Source organism: Oratosquilla oratoria, chromosome 36 (genome assembly GCF_046742065.1).
Source record: "Oratosquilla oratoria isolate Oo_2021 chromosome 36, ASM4674206v1, whole genome shotgun sequence".
Taxonomy (NCBI): domain Eukaryota; kingdom Metazoa; phylum Arthropoda; class Malacostraca; order Stomatopoda; family Squillidae; genus Oratosquilla; species Oratosquilla oratoria.
The window spans coordinates 41,376,543-41,401,318 of NC_134812.1; the positions used below are offsets into that span (position 1 = coordinate 41,376,543).

The 24,776-nt window shown below is 40.4% G+C and overlaps 1 protein-coding gene across 4 annotated transcripts in view; it reads right to left on the bottom strand.

The window, feature by feature from the left end:
• LOC143018981 (gamma-tubulin complex component 3-like) overlaps positions 1-24,776 on the bottom strand; it is a 91,217-nt gene that overhangs the window by 63,074 nt on the left and 3,367 nt on the right. For all 4 annotated transcript variants that reach the window (XM_076174662.1, XM_076174661.1, XM_076174663.1 and 1 more), the window contains exons 2-10: positions 24,377-24,549; positions 24,021-24,092; positions 23,631-23,787; positions 23,027-23,167; positions 20,215-20,333; positions 11,749-11,967; positions 11,107-11,274; positions 3,725-3,918; positions 1,147-1,298 (exon numbers count right to left, since the gene is read on the bottom strand). In XM_076174662.1, coding sequence (XP_076030777.1) covers positions 1,147-1,298; positions 3,725-3,918; positions 11,107-11,274; positions 11,749-11,967; positions 20,215-20,333; positions 23,027-23,167; positions 23,631-23,787; positions 24,021-24,092; positions 24,377-24,549 — 1,395 coding nt within the window. The remainder of the gene's footprint in view (positions 1-1,146; positions 1,299-3,724; positions 3,919-11,106; positions 11,275-11,748; positions 11,968-20,214; positions 20,334-23,026; positions 23,168-23,630; positions 23,788-24,020; positions 24,093-24,376; positions 24,550-24,776) is intronic.

Sequence of the window (24,776 nt, forward strand, 5' to 3'; positions counted from 1 at the left end):
GATACCAAATCGTACTTCTACGGTTTTAACTGCCCCCTACAGTTACTAGGAGGCAGTTAGAACCGTAGAAGTACGATTTGATATCTTCCTTGGCCGACCAGAGCGATGCTTTGGAGTACGAATGATGTCACTTCCTTCGTCTCGAAATTTCTTGGTCCACTTTTGCACTTGACGCACTCCAATTCCCACACGAGTAGCAATATCTTTACACTTATAACCCTCCTTATAGAGGGTTATGATTGTAACAACTGTGTCTCTTTCCAGCTCTTTACCACTTCCCATTACGGAGATATCAAGGCACAAAAACAGAGACCACTGCAAAAAAAAGACTACTCTCCGTGAGAGATGTTTAGAAACTGACTCCATGTGACATCGAGTGCGCCTAAACAGAGTTGCCAAATAGTGTGTATTGTCTCGGCTAAATACGGGTACAAACGCTAGCATTGAAAAATAGCGAAATGTTTGAGGGGAAAGTTGTATTTTTCGCATGTTTTGAGTTTAGGGGAAAGTTGGGGTGCCTATAATTTTGCACCCAAACTTTTCGCGGCTACTGTATATATAGACTGGACAAATGCTGAATATTCAGGTCGCCTCGGAACATCATACTGTGAGTCTGGCTCACTGCCCCATTGCTTTCTCACCTCTTACTCTACCCTGCAAGCAGATCACCTTGGGACAACTTGAAATGCACAAGTCATCACCTCCCTCGCCATCTCATCCCCTCCCCTTTTTCTCAACCTTAGAGCAAGCCATATAACATTGGCTAAATAAAACCAACATTCTCTCCATCAGAGTTTGCCATCAACAAGCCTAACAATCCACAAGGATCTAAGAGATTTTTAAAAGGATAACAAATGGGACATGGATGGGTGCATGCCTTGGATGGCTACCTACCTTACACTGAGGAAGAAGCCTTTTGGTATATGGATAGACAAATTTTTCAATACTTATCACTACAATCTCTAATGTACTGATTACATTACTCTTCTATATGGTCAATATTCTATAAAGGGTATAGAAGCTGGGAATGAAAGGAGGCATGATTTTCACACAGTCTGAGGAGAAATTAAAAAGGGACATTGTCCCTTTCTCATACCTAACCACCTTACTTCATGGATGACAACTTTAAAGTTAAAATATATCAACCTGTAGTTTGCTGGAGAGCTTTCTTGATTGTTTCTCGAGCAGCAATGGGGGCTCGCACCTGACAAACATTGCGCAAGAAGTTAAGGGATTTCCCTGTGGCCAAAACCTTATGAGCTTGCTGAGCAGAAATGAAGGATGGCAGCATTGAGTATCTGGAAAATGCAACCCATTAATTAAAGACTTAATAACTGCCCAAACCAAACAAAGGTGACTGTATGGATAAAATAAAAAATACAGAGGTGATGCACAATCTACCAACAGGCATCTTTCCCCTTATAAGAGAAGTAGCCAGCCATGGCATGCACCTACCACAACACAATTCCACTCCCATTTGTTTCCCTCTTATTTTAGCTCCTCATGGATGAAAGGTCATTCCTGTCTCCTGCCCAAGTCAGAAGCAATACTGTAAGAAGCAGCACATCTACAGCAAGGCCAGCCACTTCATTTATACATTGTCCTCCCTCCTCAACCCTTTATACAAAAAACAGGAAAATGAAGAGAGATCCCTTTGGGCAACAGCAAATTATTGTCCATTCACAACCACTCTCCATTCACACCCATCCCCTGCCTTCCCCCCTTCCCTGTTCAACATTCCCCTTTTATTCAAAGCCACTTTTACCCCATTCATCCATCCCACATTGGGTCTTCCCCTCAAGTTCACTCCATCCACCTCTGCTTTCCACACTCTTTTTGGAAATCTTTCTTCACTCATTCTTTCCATGTGACCAAACCAGTCCAATAATTAATCTTTCATCAGCTACATCTGCTAGCTACCTTCCTACCCATGCTTGTAAGACCCACTATATTTCTCAAACACTTTTAAATTTCTCTTTTTTGCCTATTTTAAATGCCAAATTTCTGCTCCATAGAGTGTCGCAGGCACAATCATCCCTTCATGTAATCTCTTTGCATCCATTCTCAGATACCTATTTCTCATGACACTTTTCATTCCCGGTAGACATTTACTTGCTTCCTTCCCTTACTTAACAGTTTACTTCTATCCCCACTCCTCCATTCCCTGCTACATGTGATCCTAAATACTTGAAACTATCCACTTCCTCTAACCTTTCTCCTTTAAGACTTACCTTCAACTTAATGCCACCCTCTTCCATTATACATCTCATCATCTTGCTTTTACCCACATTTACTTTCAATTTCCTTTTACTACATACCTTCCTGGAGGTACCAAGATAATAGGGAAGAAAGAGGGTGGAGGGGAGTGGAGTGTGATAGGGATGGAATGGGTATGAGTAGTTTTTATGCCTGTTTTTTGGCTACCTCCCTTATATAGGGGAAAAAAGCCTTTGGTATATGTATATACATATCTTCCCAAACTCTGTTACTAATTGCCTTGGAGCTTCCTCTAACCCTGCCACAAGGGCGGTCTCATCAACAAACAAGAACTATCTCTCCTCCTACTTCCACTTCTTCAGCCATCTCTAATCATCTGCCCACTGCCCTCTCATCACTTACCAGAACTACTCCTTCCCTCCCTCATCTCCTCATCACACTCCCAAACTCAAAATTACCCCTCCATTTCAACTCAATTTCACTTAACACATTAACATATCCATCTTCCGTACTGGGGTAATTTGAGCACACATAAAGAATGAATAAAGAAAAAGTGTCAAAAAAAAAAAAATAAATAAATAAATAAATAAATAAATAAATAAATAAATTGGAAAGAGCTTGAGTGGAAGATCAAGAATGAGGTGTGTGTGTGTGTGTGTGTGTGTGTGTGTGTGTGTGTGTGTGTGTGTGTGTGTGTGTATTCACTTGGTCTTTTGGATCACGTGTTCGACTCGTGATCGACAGCTATTTCCCTCCTGGAAGAGAGCTCAGAGCTCGTAGGTCCGATCTATGGGTAATGCTATGACCTTTCACACACACACACCCCCAACTCCCCGCCCACGAGAGTCAGAGTAACGACCCGAAGCGCAGTTGTACCGAAATTAATTTCGGCCCTGGGCAGGATTCGAACCAAGCACTACGCGCACCACCATGCTAGTAGTTCATCGTTCTACCAACTGCGCCACCGAGTCGTGTGTGTGTGTGTGTGTGTGTGTGTGTGTGTGTGTGTGTGTGTGTGTGTGTGTGTGTGTGTGTGTGTGTGTAAAGGGTGACAGTGGTTTTGATGTTTTGGATTTTTGAAAGCATGAAATAGTGTAAAAGATACGAGTGGAGGGAAGTTGTGAATGGATGAAAAATTGATGTGGTTTGAAGGGATGTTCTTATCTACTTCATAATCCACTTTGAGTTGATGATCAGGGGGGGGGTTCACTATATGATGAAGTCATGGGGATAGACAATCTCCAGCTGCTGTACCTTCCTGCAATGCCCTTGACCTGAGCAGCATGACAGGGCAGGGATGATCTTATATCTACAAAGTGCTAAACTGGGAGTGGTCATAAATGGGTTTTAATGCTGTATGCAGTGGGTGTGATTTCACCACCCTCTTATAAAAGAAACAAGGCCTCTGACATTTATTTACATAATATAAACAGATATCTAATGCCCATACCAAATACCTGGAACAGAATAATCTATGACATATTCAGCTTTTTCAGAGCATTCTTACCTCAAAGAGTACTTATCCTGCCAGAGTTTCTCATCAGAAACTGTTGGATCTGCAGCAATGAAAAACTCATGGTATGAGTCTTCAAGCTGTCCGTCAAGCAGCCACTGCGTTAACATCATGAAAAGTGGAGTGCATGCCAAGGAAAGAGCATGTTTCACCATGGTGTAGTGGGCTGGATCCCCATGGTGCAAGTGCTGCAAGTAAACATTAATAGTTAGTTAAAAAGCAAGCCTTGTTTACAGAAAAGTCAATGTAAAACTATGAAAAACCATCAGCATCCTAGAGGACCACAGTGAAATAATTGATTACAGAAAATTGTGTAACAGCCTTCTTTTGAAAAAAATACAGTAAAGGAACAAATTATTACATAAAAGAAAATGGGATATTGACTGCACAGTTATATGAAGTCTAAGTTCTAATAATTTCTGGAGCAGATTTACACAGCATTCACCTATTTCAGAAAAAAATCTCAACTCACAGATGAATGAAGAATGCTGATCTATTTTTTTTTTTTTCTGTCCCTCCCTTCAGCTGCCTCTTTAAACATTTTTTACCACTCCTTAGTCTCCACGTTTTTTTTTGTTTTATTCAAGTCCCCATCTTTCATGCCTGCTGGCTGAGCAGGTTAGTGTCATTACTTGTGGCAAAGGCCAAAGGGATGGTGGTTCAAACCCTGACTCTGGCTTAGTTTAACCAAGGACATGGTTCATTATATTTTATGAAACAAGCTCCTCTGTAGGGGGCACTATCGTAGCTTCCTGATAGGAGGAAGTTTGTGACATTAAAGGTCAACTGAGATGGTTTTAGATCTCTTTACTTTTTTTTATTATTTCATGTAGAAGTGAAGAAGCAAGCTTTCACAGATTGGTTACAAAATAGGATGAGGGAGTCATATGAGAGGTACACAGAAAAGAGAAGAGAAGTAAAGCACAAGGTAAAGGAGGTTAAAAGAGAGCAGATGTGAAGTGGGGTAAGAGTATGACAGAAAATTTTGAAAGTAATAAAAAGATGTTTTGGAGAGAAATTAGGAGAGGAAGAGGAGGCGAATCAAGTAGAGAAGAAAAGGTAAAAGGTGCAGATGGAGAGATGATAATGGAAGAGAAGGCAGTATGGGGAAGATGGGCAGAATATTTTAGGGAGTTGCTAAATGTGAAGGAGGATAGGGAGGGAAACATAGGTGCAGTGGGAAGTGCTAAGAAAATGAGAGTGAGGAGTGAGGAAAATGGAGGAGAAATGAGGAAGGATGAAGTGAAGGCAGTTGTTAAGATGATGAGAGCAGGTAAGGCACCTGGTCTGGATGGATGCCATGCAGAATGTCTAAAAAAAAAAAAAAAGGAGGTACAGTGATGGTGGACTGGTTGGTGAGGTTATTTAATGCTTGCTGGAGAGAGGGTAGAGTGCCGGAGGACTGGAGGAGTGCCTGTATAGTTCCACTTTACGAGGGAAAAGGGGACAAGTGTGAATGTAGTAGTTTCAGAGGGATTAGCTTGTTAAGTGTAGTTGGGAAGGCTTATGGGAGGATCTTGATTGAGAGGATTAGGAGAGGAACAGAAGGAGTAATTAGTGAGGAACAGTGTGGGTTTAGGACAGGTAGAGGTTGTGTAGATCAGATTTTTGTGGTCTCACGGATATGTGAGAAAAGGTAAGGATTTTTTTTTTCTACTTTTATGGATCTGGAAAAGGCTTACGACAGGGTAGACAGAAAGGCACTGTGGGAGGTTTTGCGGATATACGGGATAGGAGGAAAGCTTCTAGGAGCTGTCAAGAGTTTTTACGAGAGTAGTAGAGAATGTGTCAGGATTAGAAATGGAGAGAGTGAATGGTTCGAGGTAAAGGTGGGACTTCGTCAGGGATGTGTTGTGTCCCCCTGGCTATTCAACTTGTATATGGATGGGGTGGTGCGAAAGGGAAATGCGGGTAGTGGGTCAGGGATTGGAGATAGTTAAAGAAAATGGAGAAAAGTGGGAGGTGAGCCAGCTGTTGTTTGCGGACGACACTGCGCTTGTAGCAGGATCAGAGGAGGGATTGAGGAAGTTAGCGACAGTTTGGGAAAGTGTGTGAAAGAAGAAAGTTGAAGATAAATGTGGGTAAAAGTAAGGTGATGAGATGTTCAAGGGGTGAAAGTGGCAGCAGACTGGAAGTGAGCATTAAGGGAGAGCGACTGGTGGAAGTGGATAGTTTAAGATACTTAGGTGCAAATGTGGCAGGAAAGGGTGGAGTGGAGGTGGAGGTAGAATGTAGATTGACAGAAGCGAGTAAATGCCTTGGTGGATTAAAAAGTGTAACAAGGAATAGACATTTGGAAATGGATGCTAAGAGGGGATTGTATGAAGGAGTGATTGTGCCAACAGCAATGTTTGGGGCAGAAACATGGAACATAAGAGAGGAAGAGAGAAGGAGTTTGAATGTGTTTGAGATGAGGTGTCTGAGAAGTATGATGGGAGTTACTAGGCTGGATAGAGTGAGAAACGAGGAGGTGAGGAGGAGAACAGGGGTGGTAAGGGAGTTGGGAGATAGGGTGGATTAAAGAGTATTGGAATGGTTTGGACACATGGAAAGAATCAGTGAAGAAAGACTAGTACAAGAGGTATAGAAGGCAGATGTGGAGGGAGTGAACATGAGGGGGCAGCCTAGGATGAGATGGATGGATGGGGTGAAAGTGGCTTTGGGGAAGAGGGGAATGTCTGTTGAGGAAGGACAGGAGAGGATAGAAGACAGGTGAATGGAGAATGGTTGTATATGAATGATGTTTTGATGCATGAGGTGGAATGGGTGGGGGGATGGGGGGTGAGGTAGTGTGTGTGAGCAAAATTTTACGCAGCCCGAAGGGATTTCTCCGTCTTCTCCTTTTCTGCATGAGGGGACAGAGAGGGGGGGGGGGTCGCCGATTTAATGAAGCGGCCTTGCTGTGGATGTGCTGTGTCTTGCGACACTGCCTCTGACCCAGGGCAGTGGACAAGATGCAGGGCTGACCCATCATCCAGGAGGTGCCAAGATAAGAGGGAGGGTAGAGGGTGGAGTGTATTAGGAATGGAATGGGTGGGAATGGTTTTTATGCCTTTTTCTTTTTGGCTACCTCCCTTGTATGGGGGAAAAAGCCTTGGTATATGTATGTATGCATGAAAATATAACTTAGAAATTAGAACACTAAAAGACACATTTCTAGTCTTGATTTTATCCAAACAGCATTATCGTAAAAGTGCCTGGAAGCACATGAACTTTTCAATGTCGTAGTTAAATTTTCCAACACTAGGGCAACTGATGATGTCAGTATTGCCAGCATGCAGCAAGCAACACGCTGGGGATTTCACATCGAGTGAAGAAGATTTATCGGATTTGGATACTCTTATGTGTTCCAATGTGGGTACGGTACAAGGATACATGTACGAACCAATTCAGATATCCAAACAAGACTCAACTGACGAAGAACATTTCGAGAAAATCTTCAGAGGATGAACGCCCAGAATGACCAGGAAATAAGGACTGGTGAGTTTGTAAGAATGCATTACATAAATGCACACCACCTACCACACTAGACTAGACACATGATTTCGTTGGACTATCCACGCACTGAGGATGTGGTCATCTTGGTGGTCATGTGGATGTTTTTCCAACAAAATAAAATCAAAACCAGCCCTGCTGGGCATGCTGGGGCCTGGTACATAGGGCCAGGCCCATTAACATCTGCTAGGTATTAGGCCAACTATTTCAAACCTTCATCTGCACATCTTACATCTACCCACATTTATCTTCAACTTCCTTCTTTTCCCCACCTTCCTAAACTCTGTCACTAACTTCCTCAATCCCTCTTCTGATCCTAATACAAGTGCAGTGTCATCAGCAAATCACAACTGACTTATCTCCCACTTTTCTCCATTTTCTTTAACCATCTCCAATCCCCTACCCACTACCCTTGCATTCATTTACTCACACCACCCCATCCATGTATAAATTGAACAGCCAAGGCAACATAATACATTCCTGACAAAGTCCCACCTTTACTTCAAACCACTCACTCTCTCTATTTCTAATCCTAACACAAGCTCTACTACATACATATACCAAAGTTTTTTTTTTCCCTTATAAGGGAGGTAGCCAAAAAACCAAGGCATAAAAACCACTCCCACCCATTCCATCCCTAACATACTCCACTCACAAGACTTATCACATCCACAGCAAGGATGCTTAATTAAATCGGCAACTCCCATCTCCATCCCCTCATGCAGAAAAGGAGAAGACTGGGAGAAATCCCTTCGGGCTGTATCAATTTATTTCTCACACATAACCTCCCCACCCTCATCCCCTACCCACTCTCCCTCATGCATCTTAGCATCATCCATACACAACCAAGCACCCCTATCTTCTGTCCTCTCCCATCCTTCCTCAACCGACATTCCCCTTTCCCAATGCCTCTTTTACACAATTCATCAATCTTATCCTAGGTCGACCCCTCATGTTCACTCCTTCCACACCTCTTTTACTAGTCTTTCTTCACTCATTCTTTCCATGTGTCCAAACCATCCCAATACTCTTTCATACACCCTATCTCCCAAATCCATTTCCACCCCATTCTCCTCCTCACCTCATTTCTCTCTATCCAGCCTAGTAACCCCTATCATACTTCTCATGCACCTCATCTCAAACATATCCAAACTCTCTCTCTTCCTCTCTTATTTTCTATGTTTCTGCCTCGTACAGTGCTGTTGGCACAATCACTTCTTCATACAATCTCTTAGCATTCATTCCCAAATGTTTATTTCTCATTATACTTTTTAATCCACCAAGGCATTTACTTGCTTCTATCAACCTACATTCTACCTCCACTTCTCCCTTTCCCAGCACATTCGCACCCAAGTATCTAAAACTATCCACTTCCTCCAGTCTCTCTCTCCCTTAAAATTCATTTCCAGTCTGCTGCCACTTTCTTCCCTTGTACATCTCATCACCTTACTTTTACCAATACTTATCTTCAACTTCCTTCTTTTGCACTCCTTCCCAAACTCTGTCACTAACTCCCTCAATCCCTCCTCTGATCCTGCTACAAGTGAAGTGTCATCAGCAAACAACAACTGGCTTATCTCCCACTTTTCTCCATTTTCTTTAACCATCTCCAATCCCTGACCCACTACCCTTGTACCACTCCATCCATGTATAAATTGAACAGCCAGGGCGACATAAGACGTCCCTGACAAAGTCCCACCTTCACCTCAAACCACTCTCTCCATTTCTAATTCTAACACACACTCTACTACTCTTGTAAAAACTCTTGACTGCACTTAACAGCTTTCCTCTTATCCCATATATTTGCAATACCTCCCACAGTGCCTTCCTGTCTACCCTGTCATAAACCTTTTCCAGATCCATTAAAGCCTAACAAATATCCTTACCTTTTCTCATAGCTTTCTCACATATCTGTCTTACCACAAAAATCTGATCTACACAACCCCTACCAGTCCTAAACCCACACTGTTCTTCACCAATTACTCCCTCTTTTCCTCTTCTAATCACGCAATCAAGATCCTCCCAACTACAATTAACAAACTGATCCCTCTGAAACTACTACACTTACACTTGTCCCATTTTCCCTTGTAAAGTGGAACTATATAGGCATTCCTCCAGTCCTCTGGCACTCTACCCTCTCTTAAACAAGCATTAAATAACCTCACCAGCCAGTTCACCATCACTGTACCTCCTTTTTTCAGACATTCTGCATGATGTCCATCCAACCCAGGTGCCTTACCTGTCCTCATTATCTCAACAACTGCCTTCACTTCATCCTTTCTTATTTCTCCTCCATTTTCTTCACTCATCACTGTCATTTTCTTAGCACTTCCTACTGCAACTACCTTTCCCTCTCTTATCTTCCTTTACATTTAGCAACTCCCTAAAATACTCTGCCCATCTTCCTCTTGCTGCCTTCTCTTCTATTATCATCTCTTCATTTGTACTTTTTAGATTTTCTTCTCTACTTGATTCACCTTCTCTTCTTCTCTTAATTTCCTTCCAAAACATATTTCTATTACTTTCAAAATTTTCTGTCATACTCTTACCCCATTTCACAGCATCTCTCCTCTTTGCCTCCTTTATCTTATGCTTTACTTCTCTTCTCTTTGTACCTCTATTATCATTCTCTTGTCCTATTTTGTAACCAATCAGTGAAAGCTCGCTTCTTCTCTTCTACAACCTTCTTTGCTTCCTCATCCCACCACTCACTAACCATCCTTCTATTTCCTCCCATCCTCCTTGTTCCACACACCATCTTTGCACACTTTGTGACTCCCTCCTTGAACCATCCCCATTACTCCTCCACTCCTAGTTCTACTCTATCTTTCACTCCCTGTATGCACTCATTTAAATCCATCCAAAAAGCCTCCCTTTCCTCTACACTCTTCTCTCTACCAGGCTCATATGCACTTACAAAAACCCATATCTCTCTTCCCAGTTTCACCTTCATCCACATTAACCTTGAAGAAACCTCCTTCCACTGCACTACACACTTACCTATCTCTTCACTTACTACTACAGCCACCCCTACTCTACCTCATCCTCTCTTTACTCCGGAGAGCCTCCCAACCACACTCACCCCTCCCTTTCAACTAAAGTTTCACTCAATGCCAACACATCTATCTTTCTTCTTACAAACATACTGCCTCTTCCCTTTTACTCTCATCTGTACCACATCCATGCACATTGAAAGACCCAAACCTTAGGGTACTGGTTGGAAAACTCCTCCTAGACCCCCTTATGCGTTTACTTTTTTTTTTAGGAATGTCCCCTTTGGGGCTACAGGGAGAAGGATGCCTAATCCTATCCCCGTCCCGTTTTTTGTTGCGAAGAAAATAAATAAATATTCAGAGAAATGGTACAGGACAGTACAAGGGGTGGGGGACAGCATAACAGAAGGACAGTCACAGTATAATAAAATATAATTTCTCTATGAACAGAGATATTCTCTCTCAGACAAAACGATGTGTGGCTCTGGTCTGCAGGGGTGCCCCATATAGACCCTAAAGTATCAGCTGCATGCTACTTAGCCACAATAACATGCAGTCAATACCCCAGATGGGAAAAATAGTTGAGGCAGCATATATTGGTTCACATTCCTAAAGCAATCACTGGGATGAGTTTGTAAAACTAGCTGGAACAGTGAGTTCCCTGATACTTTGCAAGGCAATGAGAAGGGAGATGGATCATGGTGGAAGACAATGAGAGAAGAGGTAATCCAGAATATGGTATGTGATACATAAAATGACTTTAACACTATGTAGTCTGAAGAAGTCCTAGTAAGGAAATGTTAAAAAATAAAAACTCCAACTTTGTGTTTACCTTGCCTTGTTACCCAGTACACATTAATTCAACATATGTACATGGAATAAACCTACCTGATAGAGAGCTGATACAGTTGCTCCACCTTTCACTTCCCTGGCAGAGTGTGTAAGAAGAGCCATGCCTTGCAATCGAAACCGAGGTTCTAGAGTCCATAAGAGCAACTTTCTGAGTGTGAGACCTCCTCGTTCATCTCCAAAAGGACTGTCTTTCCCCTCATGAACCTTGAAAATAGCAATATGTAGTGGTTGTGAATAAATATATAACATTTACAACAATACATTATCTTATTTTGAAATCTATATGAGTAAACAGCATTGGGGTCTTAGTACTGCTAACATCAATAAACTGAGCTCTGTGAGTATACAATATATCTTGATATGATTGTAGAATACACACTTGTATTGTACAGTAAAGGTTATTCTTTCAGACCCCATGTACCCCTTGAAAATTAATACTGCAACCCTGGGGATATATATATCATACTCTGGGAACCTGCGATCTAGTCTAGAGGATAATAATTCCTCTAATTTTACTAATTATTCATGTTAAAGCTCATAAAATGTCTTTAAACAAAATATTTATATGTACATTCCCTAAATTAATGTACAAGTAACTATTACCAAGGTAAAGCTTCTAATATATTCCTTTACACATATACTGTCCCTAACCAGATTACAAAATAAGCACAAACTCACTTGAGCTTCCAGAACAGCTATGAGTCTGCAGTATTCAGTCAAATCTTCTCTGAGAGCCATTACCAAACTTTGATTAACAAGACCTGAGGCAGCACGGTCACCTGTGTAGTTTGTGGTTGATCCACCATGGGCCTCACAGAATTTCTTAATCTGATTGTATAACCAACCTACTTCTGCTAACTTCAGTATAAGCTGCTGCTGACTGCATGACAGACGTATCTGAGGATGAATATTTGTGAATCAGTGTCAGTTTCCAATAAGCAGTTACTTGGAATGTTCACAGAGAAACAATGAGCTGTGTGTGTGTGTGTGTGTGTGTGTGTGTGTGTGTGTGTGTGTGTGTGTGTGTGTGTGTGTGTGTGTGTGTGAGTGTGTGTATATGTGCGTGTGTGTGTTTACCAAGTTGTATTATATGGGATGGGAGCTATGCTCGTAGTGACCCATCTTTGTATCTCAGCATCTAGTTTGTTCTTAAATTCTTGTATGGTTTTTGCACATACTATTTTTTTTTTTTCCAATTTGTTCCAGACATATATCACTCTGTGTGGAAAACTATTCTTTTTCAGATCTCTTCTATAACTATCCTTTTTGAGTTTCTTTATGTGTCCTCTTGTTTTTCTTGTCCTATTTTAATCAATCTTCTCTATCAAGGATTTCCATACCTTTCATGATTCTGTAAATGGTCAGTAGATCTCCTCTTTCTCTTCTTTGTTCCAGGGTTGTTAGTTCCAGTTTGAACAATCTTTGTTCGTATGTAAATTTTGAAAGTGTTGGTGCCGTCTTTGTCATTGCTCTTTGAATTCTTTCTAATCTCTTTTTGTGTTGGGTGTCCATAGTGTCACAGCGTACTCCAACCTTGGTCTTATCAGTGTGACAAATATTTTCCTTATCATTTCCCCATCCATGTAGTTAAAGGCCACCTTTTTTGTTCTTAGTAAATTGTAGGTTTCCCCGACTATTTTGTTTATATGCTTGTCTGGTGACGTCTTTATTAATAAATACTCCTATGTCCTTTACTGAGCTAACTTTTTTTACTTCTTTTGTACCAACCTTATATTGCCCTGATATTCTATTCTTACTTTTTCCAAACTCCATTTTCTGCATTTCTTGATGGCTCCATTTCCAGACTTTGTCCAGATCTCTCTGAAGTGATTCACAGTCTTTCTCTGCACTTATTTTCTTTAGTAGTTTTGCATCATCTGCAAAGAAGTTCATATAACATCCAACACCCTCCATGTCATTTATATATATGGCAAACATTATCGGAGCTAGTACAGAACCTTGTGGAATTTCACTTATGATTTCTTCCCAGGTCAAGTCTCTACCACCCTCATTTTTCTCCCATTCAAGAAATCTTCCATCCATTTCATTAACTTTCCTTGTACACTTCCTGTCATTTCAAGTTTTCTTATTAGTTTTTTGTAAATCAAGAAAAGCATAATCTGCCCATCCGTCCCTTTGTTGTATTATGTCTATCAGTCTTGAATAAAAACAAATCAAGTTGGTGGTACAAGATCTTTCTTGTCTAAATCCAAATTGTTTTGGATTCAGTATATTATTTTCTTCCAGATGTTAAATCCATCTACTTTTCATAATTTTTTACATATTTTAATTATTGTGCTTGTAAGGGAGACCAGTCTATATTTTGTTGGGTCTTTCTGATCTCCCCCTTTATATATTGGTACTGCATTTGCATTTTTCAAATCTTATGGTACCTTTCCTTCCTTGAGTGAGCAATCTATCATTTTATATATCTTGTACACTAACTCATATATTTTTTTAGTATCCAATTTGTAATTCCATCTGGACTATGTGACTTTCTGACATCGAGGTTTATAACTTGGTTCCTTATTTCTTTTTGTGTTACATTAATTTCTTTCATTGGGGGAATCTTTCTACCTTTTCTTCTTCCTAATTATATGCAATTTCTATTGTAAATACAGACTTAAAATGTTTGTTCATAACCTCCGCCATTTCTATATCTTCTATATATTCCTCATTTCCTTGATGCAGTTTCACTATTTCTTATTTATTTTTAAATTTACCTATCACATACCTGTAGAATAATCTAGGGCAGTGGTTCTCAAAGTGGGTTCCATAGCAAAAATTATAATTATTAATTTATTTGAACAGGAATGAATAAAATGAAATATGAAAGTGATAAAATCTTTTGCATTTTAGGAGAGACGGAGAGTGACTGTACGTGTTTATGACTATGTACTGTGCGTGTTGGTGACGGTCAGTCTTAAATCTTTTTAAGTCTGTCAAAAAAGTCTGTTAAAATAGGTCGGAATCGTAATGCTAAGTACTGTACTAAACTTTGCACCTTTATTTGGTCATGTGTGTGTTGGGGAGAGTTCCATTTTTAGGGGTTCCACTGAGTACCAGCAAATGTGAAAGAGTTACTTTAGGTGGAAAAGTTTGAAAACCACTGATCTAAGGTGATCCTTACATTTATCTATTGTGCCTTGCTGTGGATGTGCTGTGTCTTGCGACACTGCTTCTGACCCAGGGCAGTGGACAGGATGCAGGGATGACCCGTCATCCAGGAGGTGCCAAGATAAGAGGGAGGGAGAAGGGTGGAGGGGAGTGGAATATATAGGGAATGGAATGGGTGGGAGGGGTTTCTATGCCTTTTTCTTTTTGGCTACCCCCCATTTAGGGGGGGAAAAGCCTTTGGTATATGTATGTCTTTTTCATAGTTTCATTTTTCTTCCCTGCATATTTTCACTCATTTCTCAGTTTGACATATTTTTGCCATTTACCTTTCTTTTTATTTCCATCTTTTCCAAGCTTTGTTTCTTCTATCTTTTGCCTCATTAAAATTTTTGTTACACCTGTACTTAATGTACACCCTTTCCTGCCTCTGCTTTGGTACGTATTTATCTATTCCTTCTTTATAAATTTCTTTATATATATTCCATTTCTCTTCCATCTTTGTCTCTTCATTAATGAAGTTTTCCCAATTCACTTTTTGAAAGAATTTTCTGAGTTTCTCAAAATCTGTTTTGTTGTATACTATTAGTCTTCCTTTTCTGTGTTTCTCATTTCTTACCAAATCAATTACCTCTTTTAGTTCAAACTCAATTAACATGTGGTCACTCTTCCAAATTGATGTCTTGTATTCCATTTTATCCACAATTTCAAGCTCTGATGTAAATATTAAGTCTAGTCTTGACGGTTCTTCACTGTTTCTATATCTGGTATTATCCTTTACCCACTGAGTCATTGTATATCCAATGATCATATCCAATAGTATATTTCCCCAAAGGTCCTCTCCACCTTTCACTGTCATCTCTTCCCAACATATTTCTTTGAAGTTAAAGTCACCCATGATTACTATGTTCCCTCCTTTTAGTAATTCATAAAAATGGATGATTTGTGTCTTCCAGCATTTTAGAGTGGTCACTCTCAGTCCAGGAATATGTTTTGGGAGCACATATATTACTGCAAATTTTCTACTTTTAATGTTGCGGTTTTCAATTTCTATCATAATCAATTCCACATTATTTCCTTTTGTTATCTTCGTCACTTTTAAACCTTTTTTAGTCAAAAACATGACTCCTCCACCTTGTTTCTTCTATTTCTTTTATCCAATAATTATATAGACCTTGTCCCACAGTATTAGGTAGTTGTGGGTCTTTTAATTTTGTCTCTACAATTCCCATTATATCTGGTTTCTCTTCTTCCAGATAGTCATTTAATTAATCTAATCCTGAAATCATACTATGTTGGTGTACATTTTTTTTTTTTTTCACCTTTTATGTTTTTTTTTTTGTTTTTTTTCCTTTTCTTTTATGTACCATTTTCTCAGCCTGAAGTCCAGTACTCTCCAAAAAAAACTCATTCTTTTCAGTCTGTTATTTTATTTTTTTTTTTTTTTGCTTCAATTCTTAGTACCTTTTCCTTCTCTTTTTCATCATTCATTTCTTTCTTTATCCATACATTTTTGTAATTTTCACTTTTTGCCAACTTTGCTGCTATAAATAGTACTTCTGCTATCATTTGGGACCTTAGTTTAATTTTCAGTGGTCTATTTTTTTCTTTAAAGTATAGTCCCATTCTATGCACTTCTATTTCTTTGTCTATTTCTTGCCTCTCTTGTATCTTTCAAAATTTCTTTTGCATTTTTTTTTTCTTATTCTTCTCTTAGGTACCTAGCTACATTATGTTTTTCTTTAATACCATAAACTACTATGCACTTTTTTTATCCACTGTGTCTCTGACCCAATTATCTTTCTCCTTAATTACTTTAATTACAGTTTCTTTAGCATTCTCTTCCACTTGTTGCTGTACTATTTCTTTAAAAGTTTTTTTTTTTCTTGTTTCACTTTCCATTGATTTTTTATTTCTTGGAGATCGGCTCCTTTACTGTTTCTCCCACTATCTTGGTCACCGCTTGCATTTGTTCTTTTACTTCTTTTTTCAAAGCTTCATTTTTGTTTGTATCTTCATTATTCATTCTTTCATTCTCACTTTTGACTATTCTTAATTCCTTTTTTAGACCATTAATCTTTCTGTCTCAGGATTTTGAAATTTTAACTGGTTACTTTCTTTATAAATTGCCCTGTATTCAGCTTTCAGACATAATTTAATTGATTAATTCTGTAATCTCCTGATTTCTTAGGAAATTTCTATACCTTGATTCTCTCTCCTTAGTATTCCATTTTCTTTAACAAAACCTGAAAAAGCAAGGTTATCTAACCCCAGATCTATTTTCGGCGTCTCAATGATGCAAGTCTTTTTTGGTATGACTCCTAACAGTGATTCCACTCTGCTTACATCAAGTCTTCTCTTCATTGGTTCACTATATTTTTGTCTTTCTTCATTATTGTTTTCCATTTTGTGTATGAAATTACTCTATTTCATCATTTTGGTCACTCAATAAACATAGCTCCCTATCGCATAAACAAAGCTATTTCCTCAATATTTATCGAAAAAAGCACTGCATCTCAGAGCTCACTTTAGACGTCCATTCCAGTCCGTGGTTACATTGCTTGTTTGTGTGTTTTATGGGGATAGATAAAGTAAGAAATGAGGTGCACAGAGCAGGGAGTAGAAAGGGAGCTGGCTGATACATACATACACCAAAGGCTTTTTCCCCCTTACAAGAGAGGTGGCCAAAAAACAAAGGGATAAAATCCACTCCCACCCATTCCATCCCCACATACTCCACTCCCATCCACCATCCCTCCCTCACTTTTACCTTGGCTCTACCTGGATGATGGGTCATCCGTGCATCTCATCCACTGTCCTGGGTCAGAAGCAGTGCAGCAAGACACAGCACATCCATGGCAAGGACTCTTCATTTAATCAGCTACCCCCCCCCCCCCTCTCAAGCTCCTCATACAGAAAAAGAGAAGGTGGGGAAAAATCCCTCTGGGCTGTGTCAATTTATTATTCACACATCCTCACCCCCATCCCCCATCCACTCCTATCCATGCATCACAGCATCATCCATACACAATCATTCTCCATTCACCCATATCTTCAGTCTTCTCCCTTCTTTCCTCAATAGATATTCCCCTCTTTCCCAATGCCCCTTTTACCCCATCCTTCCATCTCCTCTTTGGTTGCCTCCTCATGCTCACTCCTTCTACACCTTTTACTAATTTTTCTTCATTCATTCTTTCCATGTGTTCAAGCCATCCCAGTGCTGTTTCATCAACCCTACCTCCCATCTCCCTCTCCACCCCTCCTCTCATCCTCACTTCCTTGTTTCTCACTCTATATACCCTAGTAACCCCTATCATATTCTCAGGCACCTCATCTCAAACACATTCAAACTCCTTTTCTCTTCCTTTCTGATGTTCCATGTTTCTGCCCCATACAGTGCTGTGAGCACAATCACTCCATACAACCTCCTCTTAGCATCCATTCCCAAATGTCTATTTCTCATTACATTTTTTTATCCCCAAAGGCATTTACTTGCTTCTTTCAACCTACATTCTACCTCCACCTCCACTTCTACCTTTCCCATCATTCACAACCAAGTATCTAAAACTATCCACTTCCTCCAATTTATCTCCCTTAACCCCTTCCATACGGTGCCGCACACGTAGGCGTCATGGGGAGCGAGTGTATTCGCGAGGCTGCCATATCGGCGTCTTGATTATATTTATTGTAGTCGCCCCTGTGTTTTTACATTCTCTCAAATGTGCCCTGAATCCCATTCTCTGTGGTATTCAAAATTCGCGGGTGAAAGAGAGAATGATCGATATAAGCGGTGACTATATTTTATGATGCGAGTATTATTACGACACGTCGTACGGCTGGCATTGGCTGCTGCCACTGAGATCTAAGTCCATGACGCCTACGTGTGCGGCACCGTATGGAAGGGGTTAATACTCACTTCCAATTTGCTGCCACATTCTCCCCTTGTACATCACCTTACTTTTACCCACATTTATCTTCAACTTCTTTCATACACCTTCCCAAACTCTGTCACTATCTTCCTTAACCCCTACAGCATGAGCGACATATGTTGTATGCCATAATTGTTTTATGGATTGAGCATCAGCGGCATACATTATATTTTGTAACCAATCTGTGAAAGCTCGCTTCTCCTCTTCTACAACCTTCTTTGCTTCCTCATCCCACCACTCACTACCATTCCTTCTATTTCCTCCTATCCTCCTTGTTCCACATACTGTCTTTGCACACTCTGTGACTCACTCCTTGAACAATCCCCATTCCTCCTCCACTCTTAGTTCTACTCTATTTTTTACTCCCACTCCTCTCAGTTCCTTCTTGTCCTCCTCCTTTTCTTTCTCATTTAAGCAGTTTACTTTAGGCACTTTCCTACCTTCTGCCCTTCTCCTCTTTCTCCATCTATCCTCCACTCTCAACTTACCTTCCACCAAAAAATCATTATATTCCCCCACTCTCTCCCCTTAGAACATGTAAATCCAAAACTCTTCCTACTATTCTCCTGGTTACCATTATGTAGTCCATCAACACCCTTCCATCCACCACCTTCTCCCATGGATAGGTGCTTGACTTTCTTCCTAAACACTGTATTTGCTATCATCACCTCTCTATACATATCTTCACCATCAACTCTCCACTAAGATTTTTTCCTGGAACTCCACACTTCCCAACCACTCTGTCTATTGGTTCATTTCCTACTCTAGCATTAAGGTCTCCCAATACCACTACATTGACATTTCTCCCTAAACCCTCTGTGCAGTCATTTAAATCTATCCCAAAAACCTCCCTTTCATTTACACTCTTCTCACTACCAAGTCCATATGCACTTACAAAAACCCACATCTACCTTCCCAGTTTCACCTTCATCCACATTAACTTTGAAGAAACCTACCATTCCACACATTTACCTATCTCTTCACTTATCAGTATAGCCACCCCTCCTCTCTTCATTCCTGACACCCTCCCAACTACACGCCCAAACTCAAACTCATCCCTCCCTTACAACTTATGTTTCATTCAATGCCAACACATTCATCTTTCTTCTCACAAACATACCGCCAATCTCTTCCCTTTAACTTTCATCTCTACCACATCCATGCACATTAAAAGACCCAAACCTTAGGGTTCTGGTTGGAAAACTCCTCCCACACCCTCTTATGCCTTTGCTTCTTTTTAGGAATGTCCCCTTTGGGGCTACAGGGAGACAGCAGTATTCTTTGTGGTACAGGACAGTATCAAGAGTGGGAGGACAGCATAATGGAGGGACAGTCACAGTATAATAAAGTATCATAATTTCTCTATAAATAGAGATTTCCTCTACCAGACAAAATGATGTGTGGCTCTGGTCTGTGGGGGCACCCCATATCCTAAAGTATGAGCTGCATGCTACTGAGCAGCTTTTTACCCCACAATAACATGCAGCCAATACCCCAGGCAGGGGTTGTTTGAGTACATGGAAAGAATGCGTGAGGAAAGATTAGCAAAAACAGTGTGAAAAGCAGAGGTGAATGAAGTGAACTTGAAGGAAAGACCAAAAGTGAGACAAATGAATGGGGTGAAAGGGGATCTGAGCAAGAAGAGATTGTTTGTTGAGCAGGGAAGGGAAATGGCATGGGTTAGGTGTGAATGGAGAATGATTGTGTATGGATGATCATTTGATGCAGCCCAAAAGGATTTCTCCTCATGTTCTCTATTTTTCACATGAAGGAGGGTTGCCATTTATATGAAGTGGCTGGCCCTCCTGTGAATGTGCTTCTGACACAAGCAGTAGACAAAAGAGAGGGATGACCCTTCATCCATGAGGAGCTAAGATGAGAGGGAAACAAGGGTGGTGGATGGGAGTGGAATGGGTGGGAGTGGATACATGCCTTTGATTTGGCTACCTTACTTATAAGGGGGAAGAACTCCTTGGTATATAGATAGAAACAAACACAAGTGTATAGATACATATTACATAGTTTCTGTTTATTATAATAGTTCCTGTTCTGTGTTTAATATGTATAGGATCTTATTACCTCAAAGATATTCAATACATACCTTGGGATCAATTTTAAAGCCATCTTTACTAACATCTATCTTTATCAGTCTGCCTTCTATCCCTTGGAATATGTACAATATTTCTCGTATTAATGCATCTTGGGTTACTTCTGATAATGCTGAAAGGAAAATGGAGTTTATTAAATTTGTAGTGATATAATTACCCTCAATTATAGTCTAAACTAACTACTGTTATGCCTTTTAAACAAATGATGTAAAATAATTAATCAATAGTTGCCCCAAATTTCACTAAAAGGAATCATATGGCCCACAGTGGCTGGAAACTGTCCTTGGAACCTTCCACACCTCTCTGAGATGAAATTTTGAACTGTTGTGTGTTGTATCATTGTGGGACTCTTTCTACATCTACATCATTGGCTCAAAATGGTAGGGAGAGGATATTGGTAAAAGAGGTGTGGAAGGCAGAAGTGGAAGGAGTGAACATGAGGGGGTGACCAAGGATGAGATGAATGGATGGGGTGAAAGAGGCATTAGGAAAGAGGGGAATGTCTGTTGAGGAAGGACGGGAGAAGACAGAAGATAGGAGTGAATGGAGATTGGTTGTGTATGGATGATACTGTGATGCATGAAAGTGTGTGGGGGGTGAGGGAGTATGTATGATACTTTGACACAGCCTGAAAGGATTTCTCCCTGTCTTCTCTTTTTCTGCATGAGAGGACAGAGTGGGAGGGCTGCTGATTAAATGAAGCATCCTTGCTTTGGATGTGCTGTGTCTTGCTACATTGCTTCTGATCCAGGGCAGTGGGCAAGATGCAGGGATGACCTGTCATCCAGGAGGAGTCAAGATAAGAGGGAGGGAGTGGGATGAGTGGGACTGGAATATGTGAAGATGGAATGGGTGGGAGTGGATTTTGTGCCTTTGTTTTTTAGCTACCTTCCTTGTAAAGGGGAAATGGCCATTGGTATATGTATTTATGTACCACCGTGGAAGGCAAAAATGGAAATACATACTCAAAGAAGTGGTACATACATACATATACCAAGGCTTTTTCCCCCTTCCAAGGGAGGTAGCCAAAAAGGGAAAGGCATAAAAACACTCCCACCCATTTCATCCCTAAATACACTCCACACCCCTCCCACCCTTCCTCTCATCTGAGCACCTCCTGGATGACAGGTCATCCCTGCACCCTGCCCACCGCCCTGGGTCAGAAGCAGTGTCGCAAGACACAGTACATCCACAGTGAGGCCGCTTCATTTAATCGGCGACCCCCCCTCTCCGTCCCCCTTTGCATATAAGGCGAGGACGGGGAGAAATCCCTTCGGGCTGCGTCAAAATTTACTCACACATACTACCCCACCCCCCACTTCCCCGCCCATTCCTCCTCATGCAGTCACATCATCATCCATATACAACCATTCTCCACTCACCTCTGTCTTCCGTCCTCTCCCTTCCTTCCTCAACAGACATTCCCCTCTTCCCCAAAGCCCCCTTCACCCCATCCATCCACCTCATCCTAGGACGTCCCCTCATGTTCACTCCCTCCACATCTGCCTTCCATACCTCTTTTACTAGTCTTTCTTCACTCATTCTTTCCATGTGTCCAAACCATCCTAATATTCTTTCATCAACCCTATCTCCCAAATCCTTTTTCACCCCTGTTCTCCTCCTCACCTCCTCATTTCTCACTCTATCTAGCCTAGTAACCCCCACCATACTTCTCAGACACCTCATCTCAAACACATTCAAACTCCTTCTCTCTTCTTCTCTTATGTTCCACGTTTCTGCCCCATACAGTGCTGTTGGCACAATCACTCCTTCATACAGTCTCCTCTTCGCATCCATTCCCAAATGTCTATTCCTCATTACACTCTTTAAACCACCAAGGCATTTACTCGCTTCTCTCAATCTACATTCTACCTCCACCTTCACTCCACCTTTTCCTGCTACACTTGCACCCAAGTATCTAAAACTATCCACTTCCTCCAGTCGCTCTCCCTTAAGAAGTGGTACAGGACAATATTAAGAGTGGGTGTGACAGCATAATGGAGGGACAGTCGCGGTACATATTAAGTAACATCATTTCTCTATGATTACATTTTCTCTACCATAGACAAAATGATGTGAGGCTCTGGTCCGTAGGATTACCCCATATAATCCCTAAAGTATCATCTGCACACTACTGCACAGTTTATACTGCACAATACCATGCAGCCAATACTCTAGATGGGTGTATGGGTTGCATGTTATTGTGAAGAAGAATAAAAAAATAAAAAAATAATAATAATAATAATAGCAACAATAAATCAATAAATAAAAATCTGAATAATGCACGAAACATATTCAATGTCTAAGAATATCATGTATGAAATTTAATTGAATTGATTGAAAATTATGTCAATGTTTATTGTGCCCCTAACCTGCCACCCTCATCATTGATCATTCTTGTTTTGAGAGAGAGAGAGAGAGAGAGAGAGAGAGAGAGAGAGAGAGAGAGAGAGAGAGAGAGAGAGAAGAGAGAGAGAGAGAGAGAGAGAGAGAGAGAGAGAGAGAGAGAGAGAGAGAGAGAGAGAGAGAGAGAGAGAGAGAGAGAGAGAGATAGCGAGATATAGATAGAGAGAGAGAGAGAGAGAGAGAGAGAGAGAGAGAGAGAGAGAGAGAGAGAGAGAGAGAGAGAGAGAGAGAGAGAGAGAGAGAGAGAGAGAGAGAGAGAGAGAGAGAGAGAGAGAGAGAGAGAGAGAGAGAGAGAGAGAGAGAGAGAGAGAGAGAGAGAGAGAGAGAGAGAGAGAGAGAGAGAGCAATATTATATCAAAACCAGTGGAGGCAAACACGTAGCTTAGTCTGTTCACTTACAGTCTTTACTTAACTTAATCTTTCTAGGAGAAAGAGGTCCTTGAAGTCTATCTGGAGGAGGGCAAACTCTGTTCGTTGGCAAACTTGGTGTTGTTGGCGTGGTTGGGGTTGTCACTAGTGCTTGTCTTTTGTAGTTTTGAGCTGTAACAATGGACAATTCTTTTGTCAAAATATACATGAGTAAAAGAAATTTATGATTATATTGAAAAATAAGAGACAGGGCACCATGAATGCAGTTCCCTTTCAATATACTTCAATTAGATAAATACACATGTAAAATAGTTGAGAAACTGGTGACCAAGTGTGAATACACTACTGGCTCAGAACAAAGAGAATGCTTATAAGTGGTATTGCACAAACACTAGGAGTAGCTTAGAAGGCAATACAGCCCAAGGCAGAACATACATCTAAATCCAAGTATGATAATTGGCAACTAATGAGATATAGCCTCAGCCAGATCCACATGTAAACTTGTAGTCAGGTATAATAATTGGAGAGTAACAGACTTGACCCTACAAGTGTTGCTCCTCTTCTGGAAACTACAATTAGGTAAATAAATGTAGTCACAAAGTGCAGTACTTCTTCCATGTAACCTTACACATACCCTGATTTTTCCCTGCTATCCCAGCATCCTTATACATTGCAGCCAGTCGTGCCACTCGGCTTCCTCCACCAAAATTTATTTCTGGATCTATGGGTGAGGTGATGTGGTGTTCCATCAGGTCTTCACCACAATGTCCATTACTCAGACCATTTTCATACTGCATTGTTTGGGAAAAGAATCAAGAAAGATAACCATAGCACACTTATGCACACTACAAAGGGGTCTAGTCTTAATTAGATTGCCCCTGCTACTTATACAACCTCTATACCTTCTAATCTTCTGACAACAATTCATAAATTCTACACCAATCCATGGGTAAAAAATATCACTGCAAAAACATTCTAGGTACACAAACTTGTCATATACATTATAAATATAATTTCAACTTACATTTTGATTGCTTTTGCTTTTACTTAGTAATAGGAAGACGGTCAGAACACTGGCCTTATTCCTTAGTACACTCTGAAAGATATGTTTGTATTATGTGATAGAATGGATGGGTGGTATTCAGGGCTCTTGTATAGAACTTAACTCTTATCCTTTTCACATGCTGTTCTATAGGAATGATTTAGGTTTCTGAGTGTAGATATTCTACTGAGATGGATTTATAACCAGTTGCAAAACAAAATACACGTAATATCATAATTAGACAATAAATCAGACTTGTATTGAGGAAAAGTACTCTGAACTGGACAAAATATTATAATTCAAATTTCTCCATTAAATAAAAGCTCCAAATAACTTACAGATTGTTGAATTTTATTGAAGAGCCCTTCAAAACGTGCAGCGTCCTCAAGCCTCTTCTCCCTAACCATATGGCGTTTGATCATGTCTGCCACTGTGTTGCAGTCATCCAACACATGTCCTGTCCCTTGGCTCAGCAAGTCCACTGCCAACTGGTAATGCTGGTTCAATCTCTCTGCATTATAACCAAATTACTTATAAAGACAAATATAACAAATATGCACTACACTATTTAATACCTGCAGCTATACCATGTAAGTGTGAAATTATTAAGGTTGGAGTAAATACTGACAAGAGTAGTTTCAAAGAAGGGTAGCAATGAAAGAATTAACAAGAAATGAATGGAGAGAAAAGCTGGAATGAGAAACTGTAAAAAGATTACAGCATGTGGGTAGTAGATAT